Genomic DNA, 26,260 nt, shown 5'->3' on the forward strand with positions numbered 1-26,260 from the left:
TCACCTTGAAAATGAATCCAAACCGCTTTGTCTGTGTAGTCCCTCTTGCCCCCTGTTTTGTTTGGAAATACCAACAGCTGAGCCCTTTGGCAACCTTGGCTTTTGCTCTGGCCCCGGGAAGACCAAGGCACCCAGCGACTTGCTTCTCACTGGGGAAGAAAAAAGAAGTGAAAATATCAGCCCAGCCCCCTCTTCCCCACCCCCACCCACTTTTCCCTCCTCCCCTTCCCACCACTTCCCAGCCTGGGAGGTGAAAGGAGCTCTGGCCTTCAGTACCTTCACAATGCAGACAGCACTGTATCTTTCCACAGCTTCTCTGTAACCCCTAAAGGGAGGGAGGAAAGGGATATTCTATATATATACAGTTTTTTAACGTTTTGGAGCCTAACACCTTGGGAATCTCTTACTGGGAAAGGTAATTTTTAAATTAAAAGGGAATATTTTTTATTGAGTCCACTGTGAAATGTGTTTTCACTCATTCCAATAAAAAATACCAGTGGGAATCGTCTTACACCAGGAACTGGTCTCCGTTCTGGATTTAGAGAAGTGAGTAAAACAGACATTAGACCCTGATCTCAGAGAGCTTCAACCCAGCGAGGGGACAGGTAAAGGGCAAGTGGTTAAATAAATGACAGTTACAAACTGATGAATGCTGTGGTGCAGGGGACAGGGAGCACAGTGGGTGTCACACACAGCCTGGGAGAGGGCTTGGGAAAGGCCTCTGCGAGCAGAGATACGGGGCATGAGTGGGAGTTATCTAGAAGTGAGCTGGGGTTGCTTTAAACATCATTAGCCCAGGAAGACAGGAAGACACAACCTAAGGTCTCTTGACCCTAAATATACTGGATATTTCACAAATTTAAGAAGTATTCAAATCAGCAGGACCTGAAACCAAAAGAATTTCAGCTGGGGCGCCTGGGTAGGGCTCAGTCGGTTGAGCGTCTGATTTCGGCTCAGGTCATGATCTCACAGTCCATGAGTTCAAGCCCCACGTCGGGCTCTGTGCTGACAGCTTGGAGCCTGGAGCCTGTTTCAGATTCTGTGTATCCCTCTCTCTCTGCTCCTCCCTTGCCCATTCTCTTTCTCTCTCCATCTCTGAAAAATGAATAAATGTAAAAAAAAAAAAGAATTTCAGCAGACTTTGGGTCAGACTTAACAAGCAACTGTAATGTTTCAAATAAAGCAGAATGTGGGCCTGCTTAAAACAGAGGCATGGAAACTGTGTGCACTCTTGCAGCCAAGCCCGTCTGTGCTCTGACAGTGAATTGCACCATTTATGCCTGTCACAGCCCCTCGTCACGATAAAGTTCAAATGTCACTTTGGTGTACTAAGTGCTACAGCATTCGGATTTCACTGTGCCGCCAGCTCTGGGGGAAGCAGTCACGCCTGATGTGTCCTGTGGACATGCCCTATCGTCCGTGAATCGGTACTCCCAACCAAACAGTTCCTGCCAAGGCATTGAGAGCACCTACGATGGTGTGCCTCTGATGTTTAGATTTCATGGTGCACCTTCCTATTGACCGAAGCTGTCCTGAGTGTGGCTGGGTCCCCCCCTGTACTTTAACCTGGGACAGAGTTGCTTTCTCCAGAGAGCAGCTACCTCTCTGGAAGACGGATGCTGTGAGGTACCATAGAAACGTGCTATGTAATAAGTGCTCTGTACCTTTTTAATCCTTTCCTTTTCATTTTATTTTTAAAGGCTTGAGTTGTCTGTGGAGAACATCTTCCGAGACTGGCTTGAGAGTTCTGGAATACCCCAGGTGCGCCCAACATTGCTGCTCAGGAGAGTCTGTGGAGGATAGTAAAGCTTGCTGCTTGGTGTATTGCTTAGGACAGTGATTTACTTATGTGTGTAAATATAAAATTAATCATCTGGCTGAGTTGGAGTATCCCTGAGTCGGGAAAATGACAGTCTCCCACCCTTGTCAGCCTGCCATCATGACGTGTGTCTCTGGCCTCTGCCTCAAGTGGTGCTGTAGGAGGGCGCCTGGTTGACCTTGAGCGGTGTGTTAAATGAGATCTTGCAAAGTGTGGTGTATGTTTTGGGTGCTGTCACCAGGCAGCACTTCGAGGCTACCAGTGGATTGAGCAGGTGGCCTCCAGCTCTGCTCTTTGGACACAGCCGGATGAATGAGTGAGCCGGCTCGCCTGCAGCTCTCCTCTGACCTGTTGTGCCCTCATTCCCCATCATTTCCCCGGTGCAGCTAGCCCCTCAGCTTCCTCCTCTGGCTCTGCATCCCTGCCTCAAGCTGGTCCTATCTGCATGTGCTATTTAGATTCATCTCTCTGTCTTAGGGACCAGGACCTGCCCCTCCTGAAGGTTCTGCTGTCTCCTCCTCTTTCGGCCCATGGGCACCTCTGTGGGAGAGACGTTCCCACCCAGCCCCAGCTCCACAGGAACTACCTGGCTTGAGGCCTCCTCTCTCTCCACTCTTCCCAGGTCCTGTGCTTCCTGGAGCCTGAAGGGCAGCCCCCGAGTGCTGACCCTCACTAGAGCATGGGCCCTGGGAAGTCGAGGGAGGCATCCTGCGTGGGGCTGGTTAAAGGACTCTGCAGGCCTGGAGCTTCCCAATCTGGGCTGGTCCCCCGAGCAGCTGCAGACCCATCACAGTGGGCCCTAGTGTCTGGGGGTGGACCCCCATGGCTGTGAGAAACTCTGCCCTGGGTCCAGGCAAGCAGCCCCCTTAGCTTGCTCGTTTCTAGTTTCATGGCTGGTTATATGAGCTTCCCCTTGGGAGTGTCTGAATGTCAATGAATGTCTGTGAACCATGAAATTAAGGAACAGGAGGGGCTGCTCTCCATTACCTTTTCATCCTCTCTTTGCATCTTTGTCCTTTCTGTCCCACGGGGGGGATGTCGGCCACCAGCCACCATGAACTCATTCCTAAAAAGGACGCATTGCCTTCTGTTCGGGGATGCGTGGCACCTGTTAAAAGTTATTTGTTTGGCCCAGTCCTTGGGAGCAGAAAATAAAATCCTGAGGTCTAAAAAGCAACACAAAACAGGGGTGGATAAGGCAATACCTTGTCCTGGGAGCCAGTGCTCTCACCTCCTAGGTATTGTAATGAGGTTCTGTGACTTCCACGGTGGTGGAAGTCATTTGCCGAAGTCATTGCCAGTCCATTTGCCGACTAGAAAAATCTCAAAAACAAAGTTAAGGATTGTCTGATCCCAACTAGCCAAGCGCTGCCTTCTTGTTTTAGATGGGGGCAGAGGGCATTCGCCAAAGCTGCATGCCTTGTGCTCCGAGGCCAGGCGGTTGCAAGGCGCCCAGACATTCTTTCCGCGGCCTGGCAGCTGGGAAGAGTGGGGAGCTCAGAGAGCAGAATCCTGAAATTTCCTGGCTCCGAACAACAAGGCCGCTGTATTCAGCAGTTAGCCCTCAGGGAAGAGGAAAGAAAGAGTCCTTAATCGGGTGCCCAGAAGCAGGCGCACCCTGCTTGGGTTGTAACACTGGGACTGACCCTCTTGGTCCCAGGAGGTTCCCTGATTTCCCCTGAAGAGAAGGAGGCTGTGCCACCAGCAGGAGGCTTTTGCTTTTCATTAAAAGTGGGAGGGGTGCGGCGAAAGGGAGATTTGCCTCTAAGCGGTACATTTTTTCCAAGGTCTAGTTGCGTTTGTGACAGCTTATAGTGTAGACAAGAATTTCTGCTATAAACTGACGAAACCTGCTGTCAAAACACAGCCAGGTGCAATGAGGCCAACCCAGCTATAAATTGTCTTTAAGACCCAACTGGTATTTCCTTGGGCGCTTAACTGTTCAGTAAAAACAACAGCATCAGACAGAAAATACCCTGATTTAGTGCATATCTTTCCATTGGTGAATGATCAGACGACATCGTTTCATCTCTGTACCCATTCTCTGCCATTATGTATATGGTTGATGCTGATTTACTTGCTCACAGCCCTTTTTGTGCTCCTTGAGAGTTCCTTCTCCCTTCCACCGCAGTGAAAGGTTCTGCAAAGGCCCGGGACCCTCTGGTTGCAGGAGCCTGGCAGTGAATGGGACACCTTGTTCTTTGTCCTCATCATTATAATATAAAGTTACTAGTGTGCTTGGCCTGGATTGACAACCAGGGCACTGAAATCGCTTCGATGCTCTTTGTTCTCGTTAAAAATTTCTGTCCACCAGCAATTGAAGTCATTCATGACAAAAGAGTCACGTTCTCCTGGTAAAGTTTTCATTCCACAGGTTACAGAGGCTTTTTGTCTCCTCTCAGGAAGGCTTGCCTTGTGGTTGGCCTCGATTTTCCTTTTTGGCCACACTGAATGGAAATCATTAAAAAAAATGTGGAAATCACTTCAGCAGCAATAAAAGTAAGCATGAGCCCCAAAGAAGTAAAAGAAATTGGATCCAAACCTCTTTAAAGAACACCCAACCCTGTAACCTTTGGCTTTGCAAACAGATTTAAAATTGATTGTACCATTGGTATTATAGGTTATTTCCTTTTATGACTTTTTTCTAATTATAGAAGTATTACATATTTATTTTAGAATATAAAAAAATTGTAATAAGAAAATTAAAATGGCCCAGAGATAATTTTTTGGGATAAATCCCTTCAGTCATTTTTTTTTGATGTATGAATACATAGTTTGACCTTTGTCTACCTTTTTATTGTTGTTTTTGTTTTGTTTTGTTTCTGAGAGAGAGAGAGAGTGCATGCGTGAGCAGGAGAGCAGGGCAGAGAGGGAGAGAGAATCTTAAGCAGGCTCCACACTCGGTGTGGAGTCCAACATGGGTCTCAATCCCATGACCCCAGGATCACAACCTGAGCCCAAATCAAGAGTTGGATGCTCAACCAACTGAGCCACCCAGGTACCCTGTCTCCCTTTTTAAAACTCAAAATAAGATGTTCTCTGTAGCAAGTTCAAGCAGTAGCAAAATATAAAGAGCAAAAGCCCTTGCCCCCTCAGTCTTACTCCCCAGAGCACATCCACGCTTGCTAACCACTTAGTATGAGTCCTTCCACACATTTTATGTGATATACAGAATGTAGGTGCATATCTTAAAAAAAAAAATGTTTATCTATTTATTTTGAGAGAGAGAGAAAGAGAGAGAGAAAGAGCGAGGGAGGGCAGAGAAAAAGGGAGAGAAAGAATCCCAAGTAGGTTCTGTGCTGTCAGTGCAGGACTCTATCTAACAAATCACAAGATCATGACCTGAGCCAAAATCAAGAGTTGGAGGCTTAAGCAACTGACCCACCCAGGCATCCTTTTTTAATGTGCATACCTTTTTTAAATAAAATTGGAATCTTTTTATTCAAACTGAAAGTTCTCATTTAAAAGTATATCTTAAGCAGTTTTCCATATCCTTTGATATAATTTAAGAGCCATAATTTTTAACAGCGGCATAACTTTCTCTTTTTTTTAATTTTTTAAGTTTTGAGAGAGAAAAAGAGTGTGAGCGGGGGAGGGGCAGAGAAGGAGACACAGAATCTGAAGCAGGCTCTAAGCTTTGAGCTGTCAGCACAGAGCATGACGCAGGGCTCGAACCCACGGTCTGTGAGATCATGACGTGAGCTGAAGTCAGAGGCTTAACCGACTGAGCCACCCAGGCGCCCCTGCAGCTGCATGGCTTTCTAACAAATGGTACTGTAATTTAATTTACTCAGATTCCCTCCTCGCCCCCACTGTTGGAATAGTATACATTATTTCTTAGAAAGTCACCCATTCTGCTAATTTGGCCATTCTATAAATAGATTTTGATTTCTTTTCATGTCTGCCCAAAGGTCTCCTCCCGCCCCCTACCAGCCCATATGTACACATATTCCAATCTCCTTTTAAAACATTTATATGCAGATACATTAGAAATAACTTTTCCCATCCAGTCTTTCATCTCTACTTCCTTATTTTAGCTGCTACAGAATTCTCTGACTCCTCTTTTTCTTTGAATTCCTGGCCACATTGCAAAGTCCTGGTATCCTTATGTACATATTTATTAAATTTTGAATTTTCTTTCCTTTCCTAGCACCTCCCCCATTGTTTCATTGTATTTTGCTTGGACTGGTTCAGTAACTAATTGGTTTTTGTTTTTTTTTTTTAATTTTTTTTGTTTAACGTTTATTTATTTTTGAGACAGAGAGAGACAGAGTATGAACGGGGGAAGGGCAGAGAGAGAGGGACACAGAATCGGAAGCAGGCTCCAGGCTCTGAGCCATCAGCCCAGAGCCCGACGCGGGGCTTGAACTCACAGACCACGAGATGGTGACCTGAGCTGAAGTCGGACGCTTAACCGACCGAGCCACCCAGGCGCCCCTCTAATTGGTTTTTTAGCCACCAAACCGTCCCCCATCTATTGCTGCATCAATACCAAGTGAATCTTTCCAAAAGACTCATCCTCACCAGGAACTTTTTTCCCCACTGACAGTGGATTGAGAACAAACTCTTTGGTCTGCTATTTGAGGCTATCAGCAGAACTGCCCCAGGCTGTCTTTTTAAACTTTAATTTCTACCCTCCTAGGCGTATGTCCAACCATAATTTCCAATCTCTACATGATCGTTTCTTTGCCCCCAGCCTTCCTTTGTGCATGCCTTTTTCTCTCCCTGTAATGCCTTCCTTTCTGTGTCCTTAGCAAGTGTGGTAGCCTGCCTTACATTGTTGCTGTTTGCGTTGTGCCTCATCCACAGGCTGCCCAACCCCCCCGCCCCCACCAGAGGCAACAAGGGCTGTGTCTGACTCATCCTTGCCTTACCTGCTGTGATGCACATAGTAGGTGCTCAGGGTCTATGGCAATATGGCAGCTGCTAGCTACATGCAGTTATTAGTGCTTGAAAAATATTTAGTGTACCTGAAGAGCTGAATTTTTAATTGAATCTAAATCTAAAGTTAAAAGAATAATTCAGTTTTTGTTTGGAACAACTTTGGGTATGTGAATGAATCTACTTTTTTTTTTTTAATGTTTATTTTTGAGAGAGAGAGACAGTGTATAAGCTGGGAAGGGGCAGAGAGAGAGGGAGACAGAATCTGAAGCAGGCTCCAGGCTTTGAGCTATCAGCACAGAGCCTGACGTGGGGCTCAAACTCATGAACCGTGAGATCATGACCTGAGCCGAGGTCGGACACTTAACTGACTGAGCCACCCCAGCGCCCTAATGAATCTACTTTTTAAACTAAATTTTATGAAATCTAAATACAGTTCAAGCATTTCTGGTTAAAATTTAGCACTTGAGGTGGACTGTGAAAACTCATCAGATTTAGATTTAATATAAAAAAATGAAGGGTAAATATCTCTTTAATGTTTTTTAAAATATTGTTTACATGTCAAAATGATACTATTTTGGCTACATCATAACCCAATGCATATATACCCAGTAAAAAATACTATTAAAATTAATTGTAGCTGTTACATGTTACTTTTTAAATTCACCAACTAGAAAATTTTAAATGACAAATGTGGCTTGCGTATATTCCTATTGAACAGTGCTGCTATAAAGCTATTAGTTGAATTAAAATCTGAGTGCACCATGCCTTAAAATCCCCCACCAAATAAATGTAAGTGAAAACATCTATATTTTTGTCAGATGTATGGATAAAGATACAGCTTGACCAACCCATACACGCCCTTCAATCTGCTCTGACGGCACAGATGATTATAATGCATGGATGGGAGCGCTTATTCACAGTGGACATCCAGAAGGGCATGAACTAATTACCAGCCTCACTTTAGCTCCTCATTTCAACTCCCAGGCAACCTGTTTTCCGAGGTACTATTAAGTAGCATACAGACGCCAGAGCGCCTCACGGCCCATCTCGGGCTCTGTCTGCTCTGGGGAAAGTGCTCAGCACATGTGACATGGCAAAATCATAGGCAGCAGTGGCACCGATGAGGATAGAGAAGATGGGGGAGAGCTGATCACATCGAGTGTCTGGGAAATAGGCGGGAAGCAGCTCAAGCTCCCAGACTTGCTCCTGCATCCCAGAAGTTACAACAGCAGGCTATTGTGTCGTCTTGGAAAACACCACTTCTTTTTAAGCACACATCTACAAGTTGCCAAAGGCCACACAAGCAAATGATAGAAAACTCAAGTCTCCTAGGGAAAGTGGGCCGGTTACAAAACAGGAAATTTGATAAGATGTGGTGCTTGTAGCACAGAGAAAGTCAGTGGTTCATTAGGCGAATAACTTGTAGGCTTGTTTTTGCACAGTTTAGGTAATAACACCAACATTATTTTTTGTTTGTTTAATTTTATTTTTTATTTTTTAAAATTTACATCCAAATTAGTTAGCATATGGTGAAACGATGATTTCAGGAGTAGATTCCTTAATACCCCTTCCCCATTTAGCCCATCCCCCCTCCTACAACCCCTCCAGTAACCCTCAGTTTGTTCTCCGTATTTAAGAGTCTCTTATTTTGTCCTCTCTGTGTTTATATTATTTTTGTTTCCCTTCCCTTACGTTCATCTGTTTTGTCTCTTAAAGTCCTCATATGAGTGAAGTCATATGATTTTTGTCTTTCTCTGACTGACTAATTTCACTTAGCATAACACCCTCCAGTTCCATCCACGTAGTTGCAAATGGCAAGATTTTATTCTTTTTGATTGCCGAGTAGTACTCCATTGTGTGTGTGTATGTATGTATATATATATATATATATATATATACATACATACACACACACCACATCTTCTTTATCCATTCATCCATCGATGGACATTTGGGCTCTTTCCATACTTAGGCTATTGTTGATAGTGCTGCTATAAACATGGGGGTGCATGTGTCCCTTCGAAACAGCACACCTGTATCCTGTGGATAAATGCCTAGTAGTGCAATTGCTGGGTCGTAGGGTAGTTCTATTTTTAGTTTTTTGAGGAACCTCCATACTGTTTTCCAGAGTGGCTGCACCAGCTTGCATTCCCACTAACAATGCAAAACAGACCCTCTTTCTCCACATCCTCACCAACATCTGTTGTTGCCTGAGTTGTTAATGTTAGCCATTCTGACAGGTGTAAGGTGGTATCTCATTGTGGTTTTGATTTGTATTTCCCTGATGATGAGTGATGTTGAGCATTTTTTCATGTGTCGGTTGGCCATCTGGATGTCTTCCTTGGAGAAACGTCTATTCATGTCTTTTGCCCATTTCTTCACTGGATTATTTGTTTTTTGGGTGTTGATTTGATAAGTTCTTTATAGATTTTGGATACTAACCCTTTATCTGATATGTCATTTGCAAATATCTTCTCCCATTCTGTCAGTTGCCTTTTAGTTTTGCTGATTGTTTCCTTTGCTGTGCAGAAAAAAGCTTTCTATTTTGATGAGGTCCCAGTAGTTCATTTTTGCTTTTGTTTCCCTTGCCTCCGGAGACGTGTTGAGTAAGAAGTTGCTGCGGGCAAGATCAAAGAGGTTTTTGCCTGCTTTCTCCTCGAGGATTTTGATGGCTTCCTGTCTTACGTTGAGGTCTTTCATCCATTTTTTTATTTTTTGTGTATGGTGTAAGAAAGTGGTCCAGGTTCACTCTTCTGCATGTCGCTGTCCAGTTTTCTCAGTACCACTTGCTGAAGAGACTGTCTTTATTCCATTGGATATTCTTTCCTGCTTTGTCAAAGATTAGTTGGCCATACGTTTGTGGGTCCATTTCTGAGTTCTCTATTCTGTTCCATTGGTCTGAGTGTCTGTTCTTGTGCCATAACACCAACATTATTTTAAGGCCCGTTGGGATACTCCATCTCAGTGGTGTCTATAAGAATTCTACATTTAAATTCTTTTAATGTTTATTTTTGAGAGAAAGAGAGAGAGAGAGAGAAACAGAGCATGAGTGGGGGAGGGGCAGAAAGAAAGGGAGACACAGAATCCGAAGCAGGCTCCAGGCTCTGAGCCATCAGCATAGAGCCTGATGCAGGGCTCGAACTCGCGAATTGCAAGATCATGACCTGAGCCGAAGTTGGACGCTTAATCAACCTAGCCACCGAGGCGCCCCAAGAATTCTACATGTAATGGTCATTCAAGAAAACCGAGACTGGTTGGTTTGTTTTTTACAAATTCCAGAGAAATTGTATTTTTCGAATTATATCTGCTATGAGAGCCTTAGTTCTTTTTTTTTTTTTTTTTTTTTTAATCAATAATAGCATTTACCATTATGAGGTGAGCTTTGGGGGCTCCTAATAATTTTGCTGTCATTTTTGTCCAGTGGTTTGACTCATGTTTTCTAAGTGAGTAGACATCTTGTAAGGGGTACTTTGAGATACATTGACTAGATTCTCTGGCCTCAGTTTGGGCAGGGCCTGTAATGTTGAGTCACCATGGTTTATCGAATAAACCCCTCAGAGTGATACACTGTTCCACAGTCACAAGAGACGGAGAGTTTTCGTTTGTAGCCTGATTTTACATGAAGGCGTCTGTGCCTTCATGCTCGTATTAGTTCAGGCTGCCACAACAAAATCCCACAGACTGGGAGGCTTAAGCAACAGACATTTATCATCTCACAGTTTGGGAGGCCGGAAGTGCAAGATCAAGGTGTGGGCAGGTTTGGTTTCTCCTCAGGCCTCTTTCCTTGCTTACATACAGCCGCCTTTTTGCTTTGTCCTCACGTGGTCTCTTCTCCTGTGTTCGTACAGATCTCTGTCCTAATCTCTTCTTATAAGGACACCAGTTGGATTATATTAGAGCCTACTAATGTGATCTCATTTTACCTTAATCACCTTTTTAAAGGCCCTATCTCCAATACAATCACATTCTGAGGTATTAAGGGTTAGGACTTCAACACGTGGATTTTGGGGAGAAAACTTCAGTACTTAGCAATGTTTATTCCCAACACTTCCCTGATTAGTTCCACATTTCTTGTGAATCCCTTCAAAATGGCCAATAAAAATCACTCAAGTCAACCTCACTATATTTTATTCCCCTAGGGATGTATATTTTGGGTGTCTATAGTTTTGGGAGGGTCCCAAATGACATTCTGTCTTGTGGAATGAGAGAGAAAGAAATATGGGAAGGAAGGGTCTGTTCTCCCAGAGAGTACTAGGCAACTGAAGGTCTGTGCTGGGCATTGCGTGTTAGTGGGGGCATCTGATCTGACACTGTCTAAATGCATAAGGCACCATGAGGAAACAGGAGACATTTCCCTTTGGTATGCCAATGAAAGCTCTGTGTCCTTCCTTCTTTTCTCTCCCTTTCAAAACCCGATTTCCAGAAAGAATTTGAATCTCATTCACAAGAGTCTAAGAGGAGACTCCAAGGGAATAATAAGGATGAAAAGTGTCTCCTCTCCCTTGAAGATTTCCTTTGTAACTGTGTTGGAGCCTAGGCTTCTACAGAGCTGTGAAGCATCCCAGGCCAGATGGATGAGATTTGTGAGAGGAATCTTCCAGGGTCTGAAATCATACCTACTCCAGTGCCTTCCCTCTCTGTCCCCTCCCTTCTTCCCACAAATAAAGCCTGTACGGCTGTCCTTTATGAGGGACTGTGGATGACTCAAAGATGAGAGAACACAGGCTTTGCCCTCAACATGCTTAATAATTCAGTAGGGAAAACAGATACACAAATAACCAACCTAAGGCAGAAAGCAGTAACTTGTGAAAAATGAACTAAAGTTTAGCATTTGGAAGAAAGAGGTCATTTCCCATGTGTGGAAGCAGGGAGGGCTGAAGTACCATTTGAAGGCAATCTTGAAGGACACGTAGGAGAGAAGGCCATTCCAGGCAGGAGGAGAGCCGTAACCAGCGTCTGGTGGTAGAAAACTGAGCATGTATGTTGGAGTCAGAGCTCTATGATGGGGAGGCGGGGCTGAGGAACCAGTTTGTCATAAGCATGATTAAGGCTCGGTGGGTAGTGCCCAGAGGAATGGAGGAATGGAGGCAGTATCCCAGAGGAATGGAGGCAGTATCCTGATGGAAGGGAGGGGGGAAAGCAGCTTCCTAGTGAGCCTCACTGTCACTCCCTGCTCCCTCCCAGCCTCTGCCACATTCTAAACAAGGTCATTCTGCCCGCAGTAATAGAAGGGTCAGTGCATTTTTTTTTTGTAGCGATAAAAAAATGTAATTGGTGAATGCATTTTTTTTCTTTTTAGAGAGAACGTGTGCAAAAGCAGGGGAGAGGAGCAGAAGGAGAGAGAATCTTAAGCAGGCTCCATGCTCAGTGTGGAGCCCGACGCAGGGCCCAATCCCATGACCCTGAGCTGAAATCAAGAGAGTCAGACACTTAACCAGCTGAGCCACCCAGGGGCTCTAGGTGAATGCATTTTGGCCACAGTTTGGAATAGTGATCTTTCCCCCTTCCATTTCCCTTGTCAGGGACAGGTTTATTGTTGCTTGCTTTTCGTGGAGAGTGGGATCTGCAAAGGGCATTGATTAGTTAGGCAGGACCCTGCCAGACTGCACAGGAACTTGGATGTGATGCTGGAGGGTTCCCACAAGATTCAAGAGCCACTGAGGGCCGCCAGAGGCTTGCAGATGTGCAAGCAGCCTGGCTAAAAGGAAGACTCCTGGATGAAAGGCCAAGCCTCACTCCTCCATTCGGGTTCTAGGGAGTTTCAGGAAGTGAGAGGAACAGTGAGGGAGTGACTTTCACTCCATAGTTTTTAACTTCGAACTCTTATGTCCAGGAGCTGTTCATTTACATGGATGCTTTTTAAAAGCATCATTCAGTATCTGGATGGCCAATGGTGTCTCCCCAGAAAGCACATGCAGTGGGCCAACAAATATCTACAGGTGCCCTCAGAGAAATAAGTAAGAAGCCATGTGAAACAGGCACAAGTTCATGTAATGCAGATAACATGCCTGAATCCTGCTAAGTGATGAGGGAAAACACTGAAGATATTGACCTAGACTGAGGCCTGCATCCTTTAGGATCTCAGATTGGACATCTATTTTTATTTTTTTTTAAGTCTATTTATTTTGAGAGAGAGAGTGCACACATCTGCATGAGCAGGGGAGGGACAGAGAAAGGGAGAGAGAGAATCCCAACCCTCCCCCACCAAACTGTGAGATCATGACCTGAGCTGAGATCAAGGGTCGGACACTTAACAGACTGAGCCACCCAGGTGCCCTGGACACCTATTTTTAAAGTGAGCTCAGGAAGGCATATGGGAATGGCTCTCTCAGGTGGGTAAAGAGCATTTAAGAACTTGTTTCTTTAAAAAGAATAAAAACTCTGGGGGCGTCTGGGTGGTTCAGTCTATTAAGCATCCAACTCTGGCTCAGGTCATGACCTCACAGTCCGATCTGTGAGTGTGAGCCCCATGTTGGGCTCTGTGCTGACAGCTCAGATCCTGGAGCCTGCTTCAGAGTCTGTGTCTCCCTCTCTCTCTGCCCCTCTCTCCCACTCATACTCTGTCTCTGTCTCTCTCTCTCTCTGAAAAATAAATGGTGAAAAACAATTAAAAAAAAAAAGAGTAAAAATTCTGAACTGGCCCAGAGGGACACTAACATGATCAGGGTGTGACACTGTGGAGAGAAAAACAATATTTGCTTCCTTTTGAACCAGAAGGAAAAGGAAGCAGGAGCCCCTAGCTTTGAAAAGTCTATTTGGCCCCATCCAGTTGATAGAGACAGTTGGTAGGGGCCTGTCTACACACATGGTTTTTAATAAAGAGATAAGTGTGGGTATTTTCTAGAACCATAGCTTTGTGGGCTTGGGTTAGAGATCCTCAAGTCCACGAAGCCCAGTCGTGCTGAGACCTGGTTATCAGAATCATCCAGGAAGCTGTTTAAAACTACGGACCCTGGGCTCAGACCCTACCTAGTGAATGATGCTCTCCATAAGTAGGGCTGGGACCAACTGACAGAACTCATAATTAGGTCATATTCTGGAATGTATTGAATCAAAAGAAGTTTTCTTATTCACTGAGTATAATCTAGGCTCTTAGGATCCTTTAGTCTTACATTCCTCCTGGGCAATCCAATTATTTGGCAGTATGGTTCGGGTTTATTTGTTCAACCATTATGCCACACATTGTGCTAGACAGTGGGCTTATGGAGCGGAAAGGACACAGCTCTGCTCATGAGCCCATGGCCCATGGGGGCATCTACAAACCAACCATTTTTTCCAGGTGTGCAAAAGGGGCCTCTGCCCTGAGTTTGAGACCTGAGAGGAATCAAAGAGGTTGACTTCTTTGCCACATTCAGCTAGGAGACTAAGTCCATTGGAAGACTGCATGCCTGGAGGCAGGAGACTCAGCTGTGCCCCACTGGGTCACAAGTCAGCCAGCTCATGTGCAAGGGAGCCAGTGTGACTGGCCTCAAGGTATAAAGTCTGGTAGTCCATGTTTGGATCTACAGGTGTTACTTGTTTTTCAGGCTCATATATACTGTGCACCCATGAGAGAGATTCACCTAAGTAAGGACATCGCAGCAATCATAGTGATACCACTTATCAGGACTTCATTGTAATGGTGCTTTATCTATTTCATAGAGAGACATCTCTGGAAAGAAGGAGCAATGTAAACTCAAAGAATTAGCACAAAGATATCAGCTTTAGGTTGTAAACCTTTATGTCAATAGAAAAGCATTTGATTCTACTTTTGAAGAACTGCCCCTATTCTCTGTTTTATTAGCCTGAAGGCATATTCTTGTAGACTCTTTAGCAAAGGCTGGTTATTCTGTATTTGCCTTGTACTCTTCCCACATCTGGGGAAAGCCCTGAGACCCAGTAGTGTGGCGACTTGTGCACTTGTTGCACACCCACACACCCACACACACACAGGGCCCCTTGGCACTTTGACATTGCACAGCATTGTTGCACATACTGATGTTCAGCTCTGCATCCCATGCCTCTGGGCAGCGGCTCTGATGGCCCTCCACAATGCTCACAGGGACTTCTGCCAGCACCTGCCGCCAGAGCACCTGCTGACAAGGAAAGCTATTAGGAACACTTGGCTGATTTTAGGCCACAGGCCTTTTTTTCCCCTTCTCTTTTGTGGAAAGACATTATGTCGTACAAAATAGGTGTATATTTACTATGCGCGTGGTATGTGCTTCTTGGGTGTGGCCTCTATTGCTTCCTGGTTAAATATTAGTCTCTTCTGGTGTTGCACAGCCTTCAGTCTGCTTTAGAATCCTAGACAGGAGCAAGTCTTGGTGAGGAGCTCATTTTTTCTCCTATGGGGGAGCTGCACCCCAGGAGTGGTGGCCTGATCTGCCCAAGCTGATAGCTCTTGTGGATGACAGTGCCACAGCTCAGCTCTAGGACCCTCAATCGTCTGTCCATCCAAGTAAGGTATTTTGTGTTTTTAGCAGTGTTACTTTTAATCCAAATCAGCTTGATCCCATCCTTGTCTTCAGTTTTACAAGACTTATGAAGAGATAACAAATGAATACAGCAGGGAGCTCTGAGCGGTGGTGATTTTTAATGTAACTAATGACTGCTCCTTTTCCTAAATCTGTTCTTTATTCTTTAGTGGGCAAAAATGTGCCTAGTGCATGCAGTAATATGAACCTCACTTTCCAGGGCTTTTTGTAAGTGTGTGCCATGGTGTATATACATCCTTCTTCCAATGGATGTTTCTAAATAGTAGCCCTGTGTATCTGACTGACTACTTTGCATGGGAAATTTATGGCTTTACGGCATTTTTTGGTGTGAAAAATAGGAGTGTGTGTAGAGATGAGTTTAGGTCTTTGCCTTTAGAAAGACATAGCTATGCCTCCCTTGAAATGGCAACTAAATTAGGTAATAAATATCAGGTCACCAAGATAACAAATGAGAAAAAGCAATTGGTCTAACAAAAATGTGTGCTTATGTACTTTCTAAAGCATTTAAGGGATGCATCCTTTATCTTCTTACTTGCATTCAAAAGCAAATTCCAACTAGAGTCCCTGGCTTTTGCCCTTATTTTGTCCCCTCCACTTCCCCAGAGCAGGAGAGCATTGGGGTGCACGGCCCGATGGTGACCCACCAGCAAGTGTATCGCAGGTCAGGATAATAGTTCGTGATTGTCAAACTTCCCAAATCCAAATATGTGTTTAAAACAGGACAGCATGTCACACACATATCTCTGTATGACAGTTGTCTGTGATTTATTGGCACTTGGCAGTGGGTGTGTTCGGCTCATTCAACAGCAGACCCTGTCCTTCCAGGTCGGCCTTCCAGCTTGGGCCTTCACAGGCTCAGTGTTTCTGCTGCTGATCCTATTTATAACTACCACCACCATATCTAAGTGGGGTCCAGACAATTTGATGCATAAAATGCAAGGCTGCATTATTTTGAGGTTAAGGAGCAGGAACAGAGGCTGGGTGGGAGAGGAGAGTCAGTTATGGTGTATCCAATTTGCTGTTTTCACAAAGCACGCTGTAGTGAATTTTTGTTCTGCAAACCTAATCCTATATTGGATGCAGGAGGCAACTGATACATTAGATGCAGCTTTGCAAGCAGTCCTGTACTGCACTAAGCTGTGTGGCCTTGGGTGAACCACTTGCCTTCTCTGAGCCCTTCCTGCTTCTTTGGGGAATGGGGGGCACTGGCTTGGGTGAAGGTCAGAGCCACTTTTTTACCGTATGCTGTGCCCAGTACCTGGCTGAGCTGTGAGCTCCAGATGAACCTGGTGGCCTCTGAGAGGAGCAAAGTTGGGATTTGCTTTTCCTCTAAGCATCTTCCTTTCTTACCTGGGAATCTGTGGAATTGCCCTTAGTTTGGAGTGGTATTGGGAGAGTTTTCATATGTTTCCTCCTGAGTGGTGTTTTACAAAGGTATACTCTCAAGAAATCTTGTGTGTGCATTTCTTTGCTCTTCAGTTGGCACATTGCTATTTGAAATGATTATTAGGAGAAATCATAGGTAATAATCAATCTGCAAGAGCGTTTAGGCTGGCTGATCATTGAAGAATAGGCATTTACTTCTATTGCAAATCAGTTATTCACAGACCTGTTTGGCCAGCAGGAGGTGAAAAAAATTTTTTTGCCAGGGTTGTCGATGTCTTGAAATGCCTGCAGATCAATAAAAGCTGCAGGTGAGTTTACCTTAGACAGAGGCAACTATTATTTTTAGGACACATTTTGAGCCATAAAAATAAATATTCACTTATGTCTGTTGTCCAGATGACCTTGGGGGGAAAAATGTCCAGTGAGTTCTGGGAGAGGAAGACATTGGGGCCAAATGGTCCAGAAGGAGCATCTCATTTTTTATGCTGCTTTTATATTTAAATCTGTAGATTATTTACCACTTTAAAAAATAAAACCAAGCAGAGCCAGTAATGAAATGTTTATGAGAAATTGCTACAGTGATCGCTGAGCTTGTAACAGAATGTTGCAATATTCCTTATATTGACAAAGTAGAACCTATTTGGCATTGAGGTATAACAAGAAATGATCAAACCCAGATGCTTTCCTAAAATTATATTTTCAGTGCATTTATATGTCTGTTACAAAGTGTGCTACATGCTAAAAATATTTTCCTTTGTAGGCTAAGGGAATTTCAAACCACATTGAGAGCTACATAGATCAGATGGTTTTTCTTAAAGAGCATTTAGGGCATCCTGGTTGTCATTAGTCCTGACCTTGCAATACGACATTATTTATGCCAGGAACCTTCACAATTCACTTCTTAATCTCAGCAACTTTATTGGCATGAAAATGCATGGAAGGGAGACCAGAGTCAATACATCAGACTTGGGGGCTAAGACTCCAGGGCAACAAGTGATAATAGGGTTGAACTGGAGAGAAAGGCCCTCACTCCCATGGCCTGTTTATGGGGAGAGGTTGTCTTCCCTGTTGGCAGCTCCTCTGGTCTTCATCTCCTTTGCTCTGTATTCTCTTCCTTTTTCCTCAGTTGTGTGTGCAGTCACTTTTCATATTCCTTGTGGCCAGACAAAGATACGTTCTCTGTAAGACTCTTCCTGGTTATACTTATTGGAAAGTTGGCTTCTCCAGAGTTCTTGCTGAGTTTCTCCTCCTCAGATTGTATTTCTTCATCGCTGTCGGTGATTTTGTGACTGAAAGATGTCTGCCTGAGTTTTGTATAAATGCATCTAGTGAATGAAAGTGTAAATGGGGGCGCCTGGGTGGCTCAGTTGGTTAAGTGTCTGACTCTTGATTTCAGCTCAGGTAACGATCTCACGGTTTGTGAGGTGGAGCTGTGTGTCGGGCTCTGTGCTAACAGTGCAGAGCCTGCTTGGGACTCTCCCTTCTCTCTCCACCCCTCCCCTGCTCACTTTCTCGCTCTCAAAATAAATAAGTAAATAAACATTAAAAAAAAAACCTGTAAATGGGTAAATCCAAGAACATGTAGGTTAGATAGCTCTGTGTAGAATTGTATTTATCAATTTAATCTTTCTCTCTTCTTAATTATTACATTAGCTTTAAATGCACGTAGCTACTATCAGGATTTTAGATGTTTTTGCATCTAACACCTGGTCATATTGGTACCTTCAGAGAACAATTTGGAAATATCAAATTTCATTTTACAATATTCTTAGAACAACAGTGGGCTTATTGTTTTGAGAGAGATGGGACCAGAAACAGAATGATCCCCTTTATAATAAGGCACATGAGAAAGAGAACTTGCTTCCTCATGTCCACCAGTCCTTTGGGAAGGGACAGGCACTTGTTCGTTGTAGCTCAGCCGTGCCATATCACCGTAGGCCCCATCAGTGGCATCACATCTGTGCGGTGGTCAGGTGAGGCTTTGTATCATGATGTCACATCTCATTGATTTGATACCTTTGAAAGTTTACTTAAGTTCAGAATATCAGACATACGGCCCAGGCTTTTGTTCTGGGGCTGGGGGGTGGGAGGAAGAGGAAGGGAATTAGCATCTACCGGCCCATCTTTGTGCCTCTTGCTTTATGGGCTATTTCATTTCATCCTCAGCTCTGCAAGACAGACAGCATAATCTCCTAGAGGTCATGTGACATGCCCGAGGTTACACAGCTTCTAGCTGGCAAGGATGGAGGTAGCTGAGGTCTAAATTCTGAACTGTATATTTCTTATTACACATGGCTTTGTACAAAGATTGTTAAGCCACATTCATAAGACAGCACTTAAAAGCAACAACAGCATATCTAGTGGTATATTAGCCTGGTTTCCAATGCTCTTGGACCTCAGAGAGCAAGGCAGTGAGGTAAGAAATGTTCAGATGGAAGGCAAAACTAAAGCAGACCTCAGTATTTATGGTATAAATTGAAATCCATAATTGTAAAGACAGAAATGACCAGCAGATTGTTAGGTTTAAGAGAATCTAACATACGTAATGTTAATATGAATATGAATTCCCTGGGTAGATTCTTAAATTCTGCATATTAGGTGCTTATGATGAGGCTAATAAAGCTTTAATGTTCTTTGTGGTTCTTTTTCATCTCTCCTACTACTGAGCACAAAAGCTGTGTTGTATGCAGAATGGCTGGGTTGATCCCTAGTAGAGAGAAGTTATGTTTGGTATCTAAAGAACAATGAGAGTTTGCTGCTTGGCTGATCAATGCTGGATCAAGTTCACATTCCCTGGCTCCTACTCTCCCACCTACACAGGCAGGGGGGTGGAAGTGGAGCAAAGGAGGGAGGCTGGGTCCTTTCTTCACTGAGAAAGAGATGTGAGCTTGGGCTTTCCTAATATGGACACAGCTGAGCCTGTGTAGCATTAAACATTGATTTAATCCACTGCTGGAGGAAACATCCTACAAAAAGTGAAGAGATTAGCAGCCAATTAATTCCGGCCCTTCCCGTTGTTTTCCTGGAACACCTCTTCTATGGATCTAAATGTTTGGTGAACAAACAGTCTGGAAAATAGCTTTTTCTCATGTATTATTTATATTTGGGACAGCCATCCTACCCACCCTCCCATTGTGATGGATTTTACTTTCCTTACTCTGTGTGGTGTGTGTGTGTGTGTGTGTGTGTGTGTGTGTGTGTGTGTGTGTGTTCTTACTTCTGAACAGAGGTGGGATGATTTAGGCCCATTGTGCTTGTTTGCAAATTGTGACTTCATTGGGTTCTCTTGGGAGGCCAGATGAGAGGCAAGCCAGTCTGAGTGCCAATGTTTTTAAAAATAGACATGCTGGGGCCCCAGACTCCCAATGCATAGCCTCCTTTAAAGGTACCATGAAGCACAAGGCACTCCCAGTGCAAATATTTACAGGTACCACACCCACTCCACATTAGGGAATAACCAAAGGGACCTAGGCATGAGCATTTGCTTTTCAAGCTACTGAAATACTAACATATATGTTTATGCTTTTAAAAAATAGTAACTAATATCTTCTGTAAGGCTTGTTGCCAGAGTAGTTTTCCTATAGCATCATTGTAGTGTGTTTTTCTAAATAAGGAAGCCCATCTGGTAAGAGGATGGTGTCCAACACTAAGCAGGATCAACCTGGGTTGCTTCCTGTGCAGAACAGTAGCTTTTGCACATAACGAAGGGTCTTTTCCATTGGTTCACACTGACCCTTAATCATGGCCAGAAGTCTTCCAAATGCAAGATATTTGTTTCCAGGGAATAGGTGGCAGCCATCGACATAATTAGAACATTGTCTACAGGGGATGAGTGGGGAAATAACCACCTCATATATACAGCTTTCCAGGTTCCCTGAAAGGCAAGGATCTATGCTGCTTCCACTCAGGATCCAGAATTGTATTAACTGCGAACCTGGAAAAAATTCTGAAAAGCCAAATACCCATCCATTCTTGCCTCCCTTCTGGTTAGTGTTGAGATCTTCCATTTCTTTTCAATCTTTTGTCTATGTGTGTACTTAACTAATCTTGCTGAGAAGTTCATCCCTATGTGTAAACTATAGGAAATGCTACGCTGGGTCAGGCTGACAGCATTGTGTCTGCTGACTACCCAGAGACTTATTGAAATAGAACTTAATAGATGGCTGTTCTCTGTGGCACTGACCTTGAAATTTAGATGTCTCCCAAACATCTGGAATTTCTTAATAGTAACTTGTTAGAGATAGGTCATCATTAAAATGATCTAAACCAGGGGTTCTCACCACTGGCAGTACAGTGGAATCACGGGGGAGGCATGGGGGTGGAGAAGGCTTTAAAAATGACTGATGCCAGGGTTCCACTCTCAGGATGTGAATTTAAATGGTCTGGAGTGCCACCTGGGCATTGGGATTTGTAAATCCTCCTGGTGATTCTAAGAAGCAGTCAGGGGACCCACTGATCTAAAGCCACACCTAAATAACTTTATATTTCACCTGTGAAACTCTTTAAGGTCAAAGTGTCCGTGAATGTTAAGCTTCTGTAAAGAATTGCAGTCATACAGATGCTGAAGGGGTATACAATATCTGTTTTCTGAAATGGCCATTTCAATGGATTTTTATGGTATGGGATAATATTTTATGGGCTGTGTTTTGATCTGACGTTGATCGGATCCACATAATAAGCAACTATTTTAAAGTAAGACAGTCATGCTAGATGTTCCTTAAGCTCTCATGCTAGAGTAGAAAGAGTACTACATTTACAGCCAGGAGATCTAAGGGCCACACAATATTAAGTACTAAATACAGGAAAATTTAGGGCACCTGGCTGGCTCAGTTGGTAGAGCATGTGATTCTTGATCTTGGAGTTGTAAGTTCAAGTCCCACGTTGGGTGTAGAGATTGCTTAAAAATAAAATCTTAAAAAAAAAAGATACAGGGGCACCTGGGTGGCTGAGTCAGTTAAGCGTCCAACTTGATCTCAGCTCAGGTCATGATCTCAGGGTTCATGAGATCAAGCCCCATGTTGGGCTCTGCATTGACAGCATGGAGCCTGCTTGGGATTCTCTCTCTCTCTCTCTCTCTCTCTCTCTCTCTCTGTCTCTCTCTCTCTGCCCCTCCCCTACTCTCTCTCTCTCTTACAAAATAAATAAACATGAAAAAAAATTTTTTTAAGGTCCAAAAATTCCCCAAGACTCAGTTTCTTCATCCTGAAAATGGGACTGTGTGGGAAACAAACAGAATGGCCTACATGTGGAAGCACTTTGCAAGCCTTACAAAATTGACCACCCTGGTTCTTTCTACCAGTTCTGAGGTTCCGTCATCTCTGATATACGTAGCAGTTCAGTACTTTTTGTGTCTTAAGGTCTCTTCTGTCCAGCTTCTAGCGATGTTGTAGTCTTAGTTTTAACAGTCTAGAATTTGATAAATAACAACTGCACATCACATGTGTCTCTCGATTTTCACAACTCTCTAAGAAAGGAGGCTTAGACCTCACACGATGGATATATGGCAGAGCCTGGATTCAAAGGCTGTCTGCATGCTCCTGCTACCATGCCGTGTCACTGCCTGGTCACATGTGTGTCCTGAGGTGAGGGACCGTGTCTTACTCATCTCTGTGTTCACAAGCTAGTGTTCTGTTTTGCAGTAGGCTCTCAGTACATTTGTTAAGTGACTAACCTGTCCATATGTCCAGTCTACATTCTTCTTCTGGAGGTCAGAGCTCATTTCCTCTGGTTTTGATATCAAAAAAGATAAAATACTTGGTTGGTTAACATTTTTATAGTATTTCAGTGTGATGTCTGTATAGCACTGTATTTACTTTTGTTTTATATTTTAACAGTTTTTTCCCTTGAATTTTATGACTATAATCATACGTCCTTACCTTTTGTGCTTCACTTCTAAGTGTTTTTAATGGAGAGAAATATTAGAACCATAACATTTTTTCCAGACCCCCTTCCTCTCCCAGAAAAAAAAAAAAGAAAATTAAAGAAAGAAAAAATAAACCAAGAATATTTTATTTATTCTTATTCCTCCTTGCCCAAAACAGAGTTAAGACAGCTTCCAAAGCAAAATACAGAATGATAAAAATAAATTAAAATATTAAAAATGAAGCAATGTGAAAATAATGGCAAGAAAATAAGATGGGGCCAGGAATTAAATTAGCATACAGTATGCACTCCCTGCAGTTCCTATGCTTGGTTTAGTGTAAGGTCACAGAATTTTCTAGAAGAGGGAAAAGGGATCAATTTGCAGTGTTCATGAGGTAAAACAAACCAGGTGCCTCAGTCCAGCTATTCCTGATGTTGATACCAGGGAGAAGTTTTTCCTGTGGGTCCTCTCAGAAAATTACTCTTTAATGTAATAAACAATCCTCTGAAACCATCCTTACGGTAAACATTGTGATGGATTTTATGGGGCTGTTTCTTATAATGTGCCTCAATAAAGGTTGATGGCTTCTTACCAGAACATAATGCGATAAAAGGAATTTCACAGAGCACCAGTAAGATGTAGTTCCTGCGCCAGCTGTATGGTGGTCTGCTCTAATCCAAAAGGATCTTAGAGTATCTAGGGTAAGGGTTTGGTCAATCAGAAAAATCTGTAAACCTTCTGACAATTGATGTGTGTGGAGGAAGTGGGTAGGGGACCGTGTGTGTTGTAGGGGTATTTTTTTTCCTAGGGTGCCAACAGCTGATAGCTAATGCTTCAGATTCTCAGAGGGGATCTACCAATGCAAGAACCAAGCATGTTCCCTCAGGCACGTTCCGTAAAAGTTTCTAACAGTTTGGGGTTATGATAGCTGAGAGAAAGAGGTTCTGTGAGCCCGTTCACTGCAGAACAAATGTGGGAAGGATTTCCTTTTTTGAAAACCATGCTTTATAAGGATTCCACTAAGAGGTCCATTGGGCAGGGCCAAAATCCTTGTGAGAGAGAATTAGGCATTCATTCTTACAGAGACACAAAATGGGCAATAATAGAAATTATAGCTTTTCTAAAATCAAACAAAAGATATCATAAAGGAATGCTACATTCTAAAATGGTAGAGCAAAGTTTAAAGACATAGACATATGAGAACTTTGACCCCAATCAGGATTACTTCCTTGTTGTTATTTGCAACTTAAACTAGCCTTGATTTTATTTCCAGTTTTGTGTAGATGCTTACTTTTCCATTTACCCTTGATATATGTTGGCTATAGATCCCTTCTGAAACCAGCAAAAGCTTCTGGACCTCTCTACCTTGTTTGGTATTAAAAGGTCTTTTGACTTCTTACAGTAGATAGTTTTTCCTCTGCTGTGCCCAAGGGAGTGTAATTTGCCATCTGAGGCTGTTTGGACTAATTAAAGGGCTCCCCTTGTCTGCCCTTTCGGCCTTCTAGGTGACTAAGAAAGTGTGCTGCTGCTTCTCATTCCTCCGGACTATAGCTCATCATGAAACAGAAGCACATATCCATCCTAACAACACGACATTGATATCACTATCTTATTCCAGTGAAAGGAGTCATTTCCTCTTAACAACAACAACAACAACAAAACCAAAACAAACAAAAAAAACAGAAAAAGGTTTTCTCTCCAAAAGTAGTCTCCAGCCACTAGATTAAGTAATGCTTTTATTCTAAAGCAATGGCATTTTCCTCAGCCTCTGAAATTGTCTTCAGCTATTATAAACTGCATTGACAAGAAAGTTTCTTAGAACAACTTCCTTTCAAAACTTGCATCTCTACTAGACGAAACATTTTTCAAAACATAATTCAAATAGAAAACATCTGTTTTTAAAAGATAGCTTTAAAGTGCTTTCACCACTTTCTTAAAGATAGTTATTAGACTATCCATCCCTGACTACGGAATTCCAATTTTTAAAAAGTGGTCTTCTTCCAGTTTCTCCACACCTTACCTTTGTCAGGGTCAGCCCATGAAGAAAGAGAGATTCAGGTGGGCAAAAGGAGAAATGTGTGGAAGTTATATTGAACACAAAAAAAGAATTAAAATTTTTCTAATAATATTTTCCCAATAATTTTGAAATATGTTACTGTTTTATTCCAAATTAAATTCAGCTGCTAGCACCATTTTAGAATATAATTTTTATGATTAATATTAGGGAATTAGGAATCTTTATTTCTCATTTCTATTTTTATTTTCTTTTTGCTTTTCTGTTTTTATTTTTTTTAAGTCATTTTAGAAGTACCCTAGCAATGAACTGAGGTCCATGGTCTTTCTCTTTAAAAAATGCACAATTTTGTGCTCTTTACAAAACAAGGTATTTTAGTGGAAAAACAAACAGGAGCTAATTAGAAAGATCTTCATCTTGAGACTCTTCCCCTTGAAATTTCATACGCTATTCATTCAGCCATTTGTTCCTATGTCTTCCACTCACTTACTTAACATACGTATTTCGTATCTACTATGTGCCAGCAGTGTTTTTATTGACTGGACAAAAATCAACAAGAAAAGAGACAGTATCTCTTTCTTCCTGGACTTTATTTTTTTTTCTTCCTGGACTTTAAAGCCAGTTGGGGAGATAGACATTCAACAAATTAATAAAAAATAGCTCTAATAGAATGTACAACACAGAGCAAGCCCTAATGTAAACCATGGGCTGTAGTTACTAATGATGGATCAAATATTGGTTCATGAATGGTAACATGCAGCACAGTAATGCAAGATGTTAGTAACAGAGAAAACTGTGTGTTATGTTGGCATATGAAAACTCTGCTTTCTGCATAAATTTTTCTGTTAACTGCTCTAAAAAATAAAGTCTTAATTAAAAATAAAAAAAAATTTGATAGCTCTAAAAGATAAGCAATTTAAAAGAAATAAACAGGATGCTATTAGAAGGAATAGCAGGGGTGACATAATTTGGATTGGGGAATAAAGAAAGACCTTTCTGGAGTTGTTGTTAATAAGTAGGAGCCAGCCAGGCAGAGAAGAGAAAGAAGTACATTCTTGGTGAAGCAAAGTGATATCATTTGAACTACCTTTGGAAATATTCTTCTGACTTCTCCATGGAGGATGGATCATGGGTGTGGTCATGAGGGTGCATGAGTACAAAAGAGACAAGTTAGGAGGAACTTAGAATGGACCATAGCTTTTATCTACTCAAAGTAGTAGTAGAACAGAATGACAGTAGGATTCTTTCCTTTGCTCAGCTTATGCCAGAAGCCATTAGGTTCTCCATGAGCCACAGGCTAGGAAGACAGAAGACTGTTAACAGGCAGCAAGACGGGGTTCCCAGGTCTCCATTCCTAAGATCTTTCCAGCAGCTCAGTGGGATTTTTAGAATGAGGAACAATCATGTGTGTGTGTGTGTGTGTGTGTGTGTGTGTGTGTGTGTGTATCTGAGACTACAATAAGATGAGAATTATAAGGGAAAACAAGCCTTCAAGTACTAACTATCCAGCTGTAAAAACAGATTTTCATAGAAATCTGTGTCGGATTTAATTTTCAATAGTTATCCATTCCTGCTACTGGATTGTTGGAATTTATTTTGTTTTTTGTTTCTTTTAAGGCTACGTGTCAAAAAATTTTTGATAAGTCAACAAAAAGGATACTTAAGGAAGGTCCACTTTAGGCAGGGTGCTGTTTTAATACATCAGTGTTGAACGATTTGTAGCAGAGTTCTTAGGGATAGTGAATTCCCAAGGAAAAAAATTCTAGTGAGTAAAGGGAAGTGTTTACCAGTATATAGATTTCTATTGATTCTGGAAC

The 26,260-nt window shown here is 42.7% G+C and overlaps 1 protein-coding gene across 6 annotated transcripts in view; it reads left to right on the top strand.

Moving 5' to 3' along the window:
- Positions 1 to 26,260, top strand: part of LOC122204446 (aminopeptidase O (putative)) — a 342,257-nt gene that overhangs the window by 238,155 nt on the left and 77,842 nt on the right. For all 6 annotated transcript variants that reach the window (XR_006195667.1, XM_042911920.1, XM_042911921.1 and 3 more), the window contains one exon: positions 1,701 to 1,761. Coding sequence is in view for 5 of the 6 variants with exons in the window: in XM_042911920.1 (XP_042767854.1) it covers positions 1,701 to 1,761 (61 nt within the window). In the remaining variant the exon portion in view is untranslated. The remainder of the gene's footprint in view (positions 1 to 1,700; positions 1,762 to 26,260) is intronic.

The sequence above is a fragment of the Panthera leo genome, chromosome D4 (genome assembly GCF_018350215.1).
Source record: "Panthera leo isolate Ple1 chromosome D4, P.leo_Ple1_pat1.1, whole genome shotgun sequence".
In the NCBI taxonomy this organism is placed as follows: Eukaryota; Metazoa; Chordata; class Mammalia; order Carnivora; family Felidae; genus Panthera; species Panthera leo.